Here is a 12,050-nt window from a genome sequence, read left to right as displayed (position 1 = left end):
GAGCAACGTGGTTGGTCAATTGATACCATGTGGTTTATATGTTCTAAAAGGCAGCCTCTGATTGGTTCATGATCCTCATGCTGGGCAAAGAGGAGGAATTTGGGCAAATTTTCTTTCCAAGATTCAGAGGAATTCTATCTGCAGAATCCACACAGGTGGGACTAATTCTATGGACCTATGATCCATCTAATTTTTCATTTCCAATATGTTGACACACGTTTCGAGAACTGCACACCATTCATGCTTTCATTGGAGGATAAAATATTCTTTCTGGTGGTGGCGTTCTCCACCTGTCCTAAAGTACTTCATATTTTACTGCAGAGCCCTGAACTACGACCCTGATTAACATACCAGGATCTCTCTGTTTCCTGGGTTGACTGATCCAAACACCCTCGGTCCTGATCACCGTTACTACAAAGCAGGTTATCAACTCACAAGTTCAACCCAGAGTTCACATTAAAGGGGCGGAGCTTCCAGCATGTGACCGATCACAGAGGGGGAAACCCTGCAGAGCAGCTGACTTTACCATAGAGGAGCAGTTATTCTCTGAGATTATGAAGAATCCAAACACATCCAGCAGCTCAAAGCAACACTGCTGCTGCAGCCAAAGCCAGAACCTTCCTGACTTGTTAATGCTGACTTGGTGAGATTAGAGCACATTCATTCATTGGACAATAGAAACGGACTCACTTTCACTTTATTCCAGCAGAAAGGTTCCAGGCAGAGCTTCCTCACTGCTCTTCTTTTACTTTACATTTCACATCCACTTGTTCTGAGGCTGAGTTTCCTCCGTGTGAGTGCGTTTCGTGTTGGAATATTAATTCATCACCGTGACGACAGGAGTAGTTCTGGTTCCATCAATTCCTGTTTGTGCCGTTCTGTCAGCTTGAGCATTATTATTAAGCTCATTATTCCAGATCAACCCTCGTGGAGCCCAACAGACTGAGAACAAGAACAAAAACATCTTCAAAGCTCAGTGACCAGGATATTGGATTCTGTCAAAAAGATCACACATAGATCTGGGTAGAACTAGAGAGTTGATAACCTGCTTCGTAGTAACGGTGATCAGCATCGCGCACGTCTGGATTAGTCAACGAAGGAAACAGAGAGATCCTGGATATGTTGATCACGGTTTGTAATACAGGCCCCAGGAACCTTCAAGATCATTCAGAACCTTCAAGAACTTCCATGAACCTCCTGAACCTTCAAGATCATTCAGAACCTCCAAATACCTCCAGAACATCCCAGAACCACTCTAACCTTCAGAACCTCCAAGAACTTTCAGAACCTCCAAGAACTTTCAGAACCTTCTCTGTGTCTCTCTAGGTGCAGCCACCAGGAAACCAGAACCAGAGACCGAGAAGCAGTCGGATCACACGGTGAAGATTGCTGGTTCCATCGCTGGAGGACTGATCTTCATCATCATCTTCCTCGGAGTCATCCTGCTGATCAACAAACGGTAAACACACACACACACACACACACACACACACACACACACACACACACACACACACACACACACACACACACACACACACACACACACACACACACACACACACACACACACGTGTTTGTGGTTGTGTAATGGTCATATTGTGTCTGTTTGCAGGAAGTTGGTGAAGAAGAGAAAAGAAAGTCTGAGCTGCAGACAGGAAATGACTGTGATGGTCAACAGCTCGCAACACACGACCGTGGTGGACACACACACACACACACTCTCGCTCAACGGACGCAGTGAGTACAAAAATAACTACTGCTGAAAAACTAATCCATCATTTGTTCCCTCCACAGTAGACTATAGTAACTCTTTGTTATCATTAGACTATAGTAACTCTATTATCACTAGACTATAGTAACTTTCTGTTATCTGTAGACTATAGTAACTCTATTATCATTAGACTATAGTAACTCTATTATCACTAGACTATAGTAACTCTCTGTTATCAGTATACTTTAGTAACTCTCTGTTATCAGTAGACTATAGTAACTCTCTGTTATCAGTATACTTTAGTAACTCTCTGTTATCAGTAGACTATAGTAACTCTATTATCAGTAGACTATAGTAACTCTCTGTTATCAGTAGACTATAGTAACTCTATTATCAGTAGACTATAGTAACTCTGTTATCAGTAGACTATAGTAACTCTCTGTTATCAGTAGACTATAGTAACTCTATTATCAGTAGACTATAGTAACTCTCTGTTATCAGTAGACTATAGTAACTCTATTATCAGTAGACTATAGTAACTCTCTGTTATCAGTAGACTATAGTAACTCTATTATCAGTAGAATATAGTAACTCCCTGTTATCAGTAGACTATAGTAACTCTATTATCACTAGACTATAGTAACTCCCTGTTATCAGTAGACTATAGTAACTCTATTATCACTAGACTATAGTAACTCTATTATCAGTAGACTATAGTAACTCTCTGTTATCAGTAGACTATAGTAACTCTATTATCAGTAGACTATAGTAACTCTCTGTTATCAGTAGACTATAGTAACTCTCTGTTATCAGTATACTTTAGTAACTCTCTGTTATCATTAGACCATAGTAACTCTATTATCAGTAGACTATAGTAACTCTATTATCAGTATACTTTAGTAACTCTCTGTTATCATTAGACCATAGTAACTATATTATCACTAGACTTTAGTAACTCTATTATCACTAGACTATAGTAACTCTATTATCAGTAGACTATATTAACTTTCTGTTATCTGTAGACTATATTAACTTTCTGTTATCTGTAGACTATAGTAACTCTCTGTTATCACTAGACTATAGTAACTCTATTATCAGCAGACTATAGTAACTCTATTATCACTAGACTATAGTAACTCTGTTATCGGTAGACTATAGTAACTCTATTATCACGAGACTATAGTAACTCTGTTATCGGTAGACTATAGTAACTCTATTATCACGAGACTACAGTAACTCTCTGTTATCACTAGACTATAGTAACTCTCTGTTATCAGTAGACTTTAGTAACTCTATTTCAGTAGACTATAGTAACTTTATTATCAGTAGACTATAGTAACTCTATTATCAGTAGACTATAGTAACTCTCTGTTATCAGTAGACTATAGTAACTCTCTGTTATCAGTAGACTTTAGTAACTCTCTATTATCAGCAGACTATAGTAACTCTATTATCAGTAGACTATAGTAACTCTCTGTTATCAGTAGACTATAGTAACTTTCTACACACTGAGTTGTGTTGTGTTACAGTGTCGTCTCCGTCCACGTTCACCTTGAAGACTAAAACCATCAGCACCTCTGTTCCCAACTCATACTACCCAGGTAACCTTAAAGTAACTCGTTACTGCAACTACACAACTGGATGAACATGAAATTTCAACATCTTCCTCTTACATCAGATTATAGAGCATCTTCTCCTCTAACATCCAGATTATAGAGCATCTTCCTCCTCCAACATCAGATTTTAGAGCATCGTCCTCCTCTAACTTTCAGATTATAGAGGATCTTCCTCTAACATCCAGATTATAGAGCATCTTCCTCCTCCAACATCAGACTTTAGAGCATCGTCCTCCTCTAACATTCAGATTATAGAGGATCTTCCTCTAACATCCAGATTATAGAGCATCTTCCTCCTCCAACATCAGATTATAAAGCATCTTCCTCCTCTCATCCAGATTATAGAGCATTTTCTTCCTGTCACTCAGGTTCAATAGAATCATGTTCAATGGAGTCGGGGTGAAAAGAACCAATCACCATGCAATCCAGTGACTAATAGAACTGACTTTCTTCCTCTTCCTCCTCCTCCTCCTCCTCCTCCTCCTCCTTATTTTCCTTCTCCTCCTCCTCCTGCTCCTCTTCCCTTCCTCCTCCTCCTGCTCCTCTCCCCTTCCTCCTCCTCCTGCTCCTCTTCCCTTCCTCCTCCTGCTCCTCTTCCCTTCCTCCTCCTGCTCCTCTTCCCTTCCTCCTCCTCCTGCTCCTCTCCCCTTCCTCCTCCTCCTCCTGCTCCTCTTCCCTTCCTCCTCCTCCTGCTCCTCTCCCCTTCCTCCTCCTCCTGCTCCTCTCCCCTTCCTCCTCCTCCTCCTGCTCCTCTTCCCTTCCTCCTCCTCCTGCTCCTCTCCCCTTCCTCCTCCTCCTGCTCCTCTTCCCTTCCTCCTCCTGCTGCCTGATGCTCACGTCCTGATGACAGATCCTTTTGTTCCAACCGCCATTTTGGGTGAGACTTTCCTCATTGTTTCCACTGTAGGTGACAGTAACTGTGACAGTAGTGTGAGACAGGAAGTTACAGACAGGAAGTGAACAGTGAGACAGGAAGTGACAGACAGGAAGTAAACAATGAGACAGGAAGTGACAGACAGACAGGTGTAGATATTCTGCCTTTCATCCATCCCTGTTTGCTTCTCGTTTAACTGCTTTTATTTGATTTGATTGATGAATTTTTTATTTAAAATAGTTATTTAATTGTTGTTGTTTTTTCTCTGCCTATTTGTTTATATTTTGTTTCTCTTCCTGTTTTACATCTGTCTAGTATTTATTTTTTACATACATGGACTCTGATAGTTTTTGGAGGATCGACAGCTCCACTCATCCACATCCACAACATTCCTGCGTGTGGTGTTGACGTCACGTCTGTCTGTGACCTCTGACCTCTGCATGGACACAACACGCCCGGGGGGCGGGGAGGGTCTTCCAAAAAAATCCTATGAGCTTCAGTTGATGCAGTTGTAACAATTACATTACAAGATATTCTCATCTGAAGAAACACAGAAAACCTCGAGCAGCAGGAGGCTCTTATTGATCCTGAAACACCTCATCATCCACTGTGATGTCACAGCAGACCACTCCCACTGTGATGTCACAGCAGACCACTCCCACTGTGATGTCACAGCCACTAGGCCACTCCCACTGTGATCTCACAGCCAGTAGACCACTCCCACTGTGATGTCACAGCTCGAAGACCACTCCCACCATGATGTCTCAGGAGACCACTCCCACTGTGATAAAAAACAAAAGACATCAAAACAAACTTCACAAGCGTCACTGGCATGAAATTCAATCTTTTTTTCTTTAAACATTTTTTGAAATGCCTCACAGACTTTAAAGCATTACTGGCTGTTTCTGCAATGAAACAATAATATTATTGTCCTCTTCTTTTATTTTCTAGACAAAAAACAGGAAGTTAGAGCAAAATATCCTTCACGTAAGGTCTTGCTGAGCACTGAGCTAACTCCACTGCTCATCTAAGAAAATCCAACACTGTCTTGTTTCCTCTCTCCTCAGGCCAGCAGGTTAGTGAGGTCAGAGGTCAGTGAGGTCAGGGGTTATTGAGGTCAGCAATAAGTGAGGTCCGAAGTTTGTGAGGTCAGAAGTTAGTGAGGTCAGAGGTTAGTGAGGTTAGTGAGGTCAGAGGTTAGTGAGGTTAGGGGTTAGTGAGGTCAGAGGGTTAGTGAGGTCAGAGAGTTAGTAAGGTAAGAGTTTTGTGAAGTCGGAGGTTAGTGAGGTCAGGGGGTAGTGATGTTAGGGTTAGGGTGGGGTAAGGTTAGTGAGATCAGAGGTTAGTGAGGTCGGGGTAGTGATGTTAGGGTTAGGGTGGGGTAAGGTTAGTGAGATCAGAGGTTAGTGAGGTTAGGGGTTAGTGAGGTCAGAGGGTTAGTGAGGTCAGAGAGTTAGTAAGGTAAGAGTTTAGTGAGGTCAGAGTTTTGTGAAGTCGGAGGTTAGTGAGGTCAGGGGGTAGTGATGTTAGGGTTAGGGTGGGGTATGGTTAGTGAGATCAGAGGTTAGTGAGGTCAGGGGTTAGTGAGGTTAGAGGTTAGTGATGTCAGGGGTTAGTGAGATCAGAAGTTTGTGAATTTTGAGGTCAGTGAGGTCAGAGGTTAGTGATGTAAGATTTTAGTGAGGTTAGTGAGGTCAGAGGTTAAAGCTCAAGTCGAGTTAGCAAGCAGGTCAGTTGTTCTTAGCAGTTTAAAACAGTTGATATTGTTGATGCGAGCTGTATGCTAGCAGTAGACCAGCAGTAGACCAGTAGTGGACCAGCAGTAGATCAGCTTCAGATGAAACTAAACCTGTTGCTGATGTCATGTCTCTTCTTCTTCTCCTTCTCTTCCTCTTTCTCTCCTTAAAGTGCCCATTAATGGTAAGTTTGTCCATTTAAAGGGGCGGGGCCTATGTTATGGGCTTTGGGTGTCGTCACCACTGCGCATGAAGCCACGCCCACACCACTGTGACATCATCACTTTTTAATCCCACCCTCTGTGATATTGTGACTCCTCCTACCACCTCCTTCCGAACCAATCAGGCAGCAGAGCCTCTGTTGCTTTCTGCTAATTGGTTGCTGACTTAGTCACTGTGGATGTGTCAGTTGTCCAATCATGAGCCACCACCTCATCACATGACCAGGACTGGCTGGGCTGTTTGAGAGTTTTTGATTTGCCAATCAGCCAATAGGAACAGAGTTAGAGAGTGTAGTGGAAAGTCAGACCGCCGAGTCTCTGACCAGGGTCATATTTGAGTCCTGGCCCGGATCCTAAGTAGGGTCTTAGCCCGGGTCCTGGGTTGGGTCCTGGGCCAGACCTCTCCAGGGTCAACGGACAGGAGCAAAGCCATCGTGTTGTTCCAGGACTCGTGTTGTTCCTCACTGTGGCTGTAAGACCAGAACCAGAATGCCAGATTCTGGTCTCTGAACAGCAGTGTGACAAGAATCAATCACATCATCTGTCCAGTCATGTGATGTCACAGCATGTCATGTCATGTCATGTCATGTCATGTCATGTCATGCGTTGTGATGTGATGTGATGTGATGTCATACTTTGAGATGTCATGTCATGGGTTATAATATGATGTCATGTGAAGTCACGCGTTGCGATTGATATCATGGGATGTCATGTCGCGCGTTGCATTGTGATTTCATGTGATGTCGTGTGGTGTGATGTCATGCATTGTGATGTCCTGTCGTGTCATGTGATGTCATGTCATGCAATGTATGTCACGTGATGTCATGTCACACGATGCAATGTGATGTCACGCGTTGCAATGTCATATGATGTCACGCGTTGTGATGTCATGTCATGTGTTGTCATTTCACGTGATGTCACACGCTGTGATGTGATGTGTTGTCACGCGTTGTGATTTGGTGTGATGTCATGTCATGTCATGTCGTGTCGTGGAAGTGCCTGACACTCGCGGGTCCCCCCACAGAGGAGACTCAGACACGGACTTCCCAGTCTCTATTCTTTTTTAATAACACCACTACACATAAACACACAACCATGAACACACAGACTGCTCCTCTCCAGGCTTGAGGCTCCTCCTCCCGTCAAACTGTGTCTGAGTGGCTCCTCCTTTTTGGGGAGGAGCTCCCACTACACCCTCCTTCAACCACTGACACGCCCTACTTCATCACTTCAACACTTCACCACTAACACAGCCCACTTCGCCACCAACACAGCCCACTTCCCCACTGACACACCCCACTTCACCACTTCGTCACCAACACAGCCCACTTCACCACTTCACCACTGACACGCCCCACTTCACCACTGACACACCCCACTTCACCACTTCACCACCGACACGCCCCACTTCACCACTGACACACCCCACTTCACCACTGACACACCCCACTTCACCACTTCACCACCGACACACCCCACTTCCCCACCAATATAGCCCACTTCACCACCAACACACCCCACTTCACCACTGACACACCCCACTTCACCACTTCGCCACCAACACAGCCCACTTCACCACTTCACCACTGACACACCCCACTTCACCACCGACACACCCCACTTCCCCACCAACATAGCCCACTTCACCACCAACACACCCCACTTCACCACTGACACACCCCACTTCACCACTTCGCCACCAACACAGCCCACTTCACCACTTCACCACTGACACACCCCACTTCACCACCGACACACCCCACTTCACTACTGACACACCCCACTTCACCACCAACATAGACCACTTCACCACTTCACCACTGACACGCCCCACTTCACCACTGACACACCCCACTTCACCACCAACACACCCCACTTCACCACTTCACCACTGATACGCCCTACTTCATCACTTCACCACTTCACCAATGACACGCCCTACTTCATCACTTCACCACTTCACCACTGACACACCCCACTTCACCACTGACACACCCCACTTCACCACTTCACCACTGACACACCCCACTTCACCACCAACACACCCCACTTCACCACTTCACCACTGATACGCCCTACTTCATCACTTCACCACTTCACCAATGACACGCCCTACTTCACCACTGACATGCCCTACTTCATCACTTCACCACTTCACCAATGACACGCCCTACTTCACCACTGACACGCCCTACTTCATCACTTCACCACTGACATGCCCCACTTCACCACTTCACCACTGACACACCCCACTTCACCACTGACATGTCCCACTTAACCACTTCACCACTGACACGCCCCACTTCAACACTGACACGCCCCACTTCACCACTGACACGCCCCACTTCAACACTGACACGCCCCACTTCACCACTGACACGCCCTACTTCATCACCTCGCCACTGACACGCCCCACTTCATCACTTCACCACTGACATGACCCACTTCACCACTGACACGCCCCACTTCACCACTGACATGTCCCACTTAACCACTTCACCACTGACACGCCCCACTTTAACACTGACACGCCCCACTTCACCACGACATGCCCCACTTTACCACTTCACAACCGACAAGCTGCACTTCACCACTTCACCACTGACACGCCGCACTTTACCACTGACATGGCCCAATTCACCACTTCACCACTGACACGCCCCACTTCACCACTTCACCACTGACATGGCCTACTTCACCGCTTCACAATGGACACACCCCACTTCACCAGACATGGCCCACTTCACCGCTTCACCACTGACACGCCCCACTTCACCACTGACATGGCCCACTACACAACCGACACGCCTCACTTCACCACTTTACTACCGACACACCCCACTTTACTAGTGACACACCTCACTTCACCACCAACATAGACCACTTCACCACTTCACCACTGACACACCCCACTTCACCACTTACACGCCCCACTTCACCACTAACACAGCCCACTTCGCCACCAACACAGCCCACTTCCCCACTGACACACCCCACTTCACCACTTCGTCACCAACACAGCCCACTTCACCACTTCACCACTGACACGCCCCACTTCACCACTGACACACCCCACTTCACCACTTCACCACCGACACACCCCACTTCACCACTGACACACCCCACTTCACCACTTCACCACCGACACACCCCACTTCACCACCAACATAGCCCACTTCACCACCAACACACCCCACTTCACCACTGACACACCCCACTTCACCACTTCGCCACCAACACAGCCCACTTCACCACTGACACGCCCCACTTCAACACTGACACACCCCACTTCACCACCGACACACCCCACTTCACTACTGACACACCCCACTTCACCACCAACATAGACCACTTCACCACTTCACCACTGACACGCCCCACTTCACCACTGACACACCCCACTTCACCACTGACACACCCCACTTCACCACCGACACACCCCACTTCACCACCAGCATAGCCCACTTCACCACCAACACACCCCACTTCACCACTTCACCACTTCACCACCGATACGTCAACTGAGTCGATGTTCAATGTTTATATCGGTCTTTATCGATCATTGTGGATCAGGTCCAGGTCTCTCTGTGGTCCTGGTCTGGCTGGTCCTGGTCTCACTGTGTTCCTGGTCTCTCTCTAGATGAGTCTGGGTCCAGTGAATCCAGCAGTCTGGTTCAGTCCCTCTACAAGCAGCGGGACTCAGACCGGGACCGGGATCCGGTTCCATACCAGACGGGTCAACTGCACCCAGCAGTCCGAGTGGCCGACCTGCTGCAGCACATCACGCAGATGAAGGTCGCCGAGGGCTACGGCTTCAAGGAGGAGTACGAGGTGAGGGCGGGGCATAACGGAGGGGCAGGGCTATAGATTCAAGGTGGAGGAGGTGAGGGCGGAGCCTCAGGGATGGGCCGAGCTACGGCTTCAAGGAGGAGGACGTAATGAGGGCGGAGCCTCAGGGACGGGACGAGCTACGGCTTCAAGGAGGACGAACTAACACTTAGAATGAGTCAACCAATGAGAGCAGAGCAGAGGAATCCTGCAGCAGCAATTAAAAACACATGTTCATCTGTGTGTGTGTGTGTGTGCGTGTGTGTGTGCGTGTGTGCATGTGTGCGTGTTCACCCATCATGAGAAACTAATGGAAGTTACTTACCGCATGTGCACACACACATAAATTATAGATCTCCCCTGCAGCCAACAGTGAATTTTTCGCGTGTGTGTGTGTGTGTGTGTGGGTGTGTGTGTGTGTGTGTGTGTGTGTGTGTGTGTGTGTGTGTGTGTGTGTGTGTGTGTGTGTGTGTGTGTGTGTGTGTGTGTGTGTGTGTGTGTATTCACATCTGCTTGTGGGCTGCCCTGAGGTTTAATCCATTATACATGCTTGGCACACACACACACACACACACACACACACACCTGCAAATGTGTTTTTTTGTGTGTGGGTCGTTTGTGTGAAGTTCAAAAACAGCATCAACACAATAACAAGACTTGTGTATTAGGATTATAGGATTGCATCTATCAGAACCAAACAACAAAGATCAGAACAAAACATCAGAACCAAACAATAAACATCAGAACCAAACAATAAACATCAGAACTAAACAACAAACATCTGAACTAAACAACAAACATCTGAACTAAACAACAAACATCTGAACTAAACAACAAACACCAGAGGCCTGTACTACGAAGCTGGATTTTCTCTTATCCAGATAACTTCAGGATTAACTCTGGTTTTCCGTACTATGACGCTCGCTCACTTCTCACCAGGATAAATCACCTGGTTACTGACGCTGAAAGTTTAACCTGCTCCAGAGAAGGATATGATCTCGATAAACAGTCATCAACAAACATCCTGACCAATCAGATCTCTTGGAAAATGCCCCGCCCATTCTTAAATGATGGTGATTGGTGGGCGGGTTCAGCACTGAGCTGCAGTAGAGATGATAAATTAATTCAGAATGATCTTTCTGACATAATAAAATAAATCCTGGTCTCTGAGGCTTTGAAGGAGGTTTTTGTTCTGGACTTGTTCCAAGTTAGTTTATCTGTTATAATGAGGTTCATGATCACACCTGACAGAACTGCAGAAACATGAATTTATGGAACCAGAACTACTCGTGTCGTCATGGTGATGAATTAATATTCCAACATGAAACACAAGAGAAACCTAAATCTAAAATATCAGATACAAACAACAAACATCAGAACTAAACAACAAACATCAGAACCATCAGTGTGACGTGTTGTTGATGTTTATTTTCTGCTGATTTCTTCATGCTTCATTATTAATCTGATTGGACAGCTTAATGAGGTAAGACACGCCCCCTTTTTACATCCTGATGGTGTCCATGTTCCTACACACAAACACACACACAGCTCCACTTCACTGTGGTTTGTCACCATGGTAACCTCCGGCAGTGAACTGTTTGTCTCCCTCTGGTGGTGACAGTGATGATGACAGCAGATTGTTCTGTGGTGGTGTGCGTGTGTGCGTGTGTGCGCGTGTGTGTGCGTGTGTGTGTGTGTGTGTGTGTTTCAGAGCTTCTTCGAGGGTCAGTCAGCTCCCTGGGACTCAGCCAAGAAGGACGAGAACCGAATGAAGAATCGCTACGGCAACATCATCGCCTGTATGTCTTCTCACTTACTGTCGTCAATCTGAGCCTCCATCTCACTTCCTGTCAACTCATATCAAACTTTACTTTTCATACAATTGATTGTAGCACAAAGTGCTTCACATAATTTAAAAAGAGAAAATAAAACACACTCACACACACGCACACACACACACACACACACACACACACACACACACACCACAGACCCAAACTGCCCTTTTCAAAATATAAAGACTGATGTAAGAATAGCCGGGCACTGATGATCCAGGAGGGA

General features: G+C 46.1%; 1 protein-coding gene across 2 annotated transcripts in view; it reads left to right on the top strand.

Annotated features, from left to right (window-relative positions):
• The window catches only part of LOC308125561 (receptor-type tyrosine-protein phosphatase mu-like), a 95,042-nt gene that overhangs the window by 71,944 nt on the left and 11,048 nt on the right, over window positions 1-12,050 (top strand). The window contains exons 19-24 of one of the 2 annotated variants that reach the window (XM_080489420.1): window positions 1,327-1,459; window positions 1,616-1,740; window positions 3,244-3,315; window positions 4,181-4,207; window positions 9,802-9,992; window positions 11,701-11,788. In XM_080489420.1, coding sequence (XP_080345546.1) covers window positions 1,327-1,459; window positions 1,616-1,740; window positions 3,244-3,315; window positions 4,181-4,207; window positions 9,802-9,992; window positions 11,701-11,788 — 636 coding nt within the window. The remainder of the gene's footprint in view (window positions 1-1,326; window positions 1,460-1,615; window positions 1,741-3,243; window positions 3,316-4,180; window positions 4,208-9,801; window positions 9,993-11,700; window positions 11,789-12,050) is intronic. The other variant, XM_080489421.1, reaches the window with a different exon arrangement.

The sequence above is a fragment of the Lipophrys pholis genome (assembly GCF_963383615.2).
Source record: "Lipophrys pholis genome assembly, chromosome: 20".
In the NCBI taxonomy this organism is placed as follows: domain Eukaryota; kingdom Metazoa; phylum Chordata; class Actinopteri; order Blenniiformes; family Blenniidae; genus Lipophrys; species Lipophrys pholis.
The sequence above is the reverse complement of the archived record's forward strand: the minus strand, read 5'-3'. Positions and strand labels throughout refer to the sequence as shown.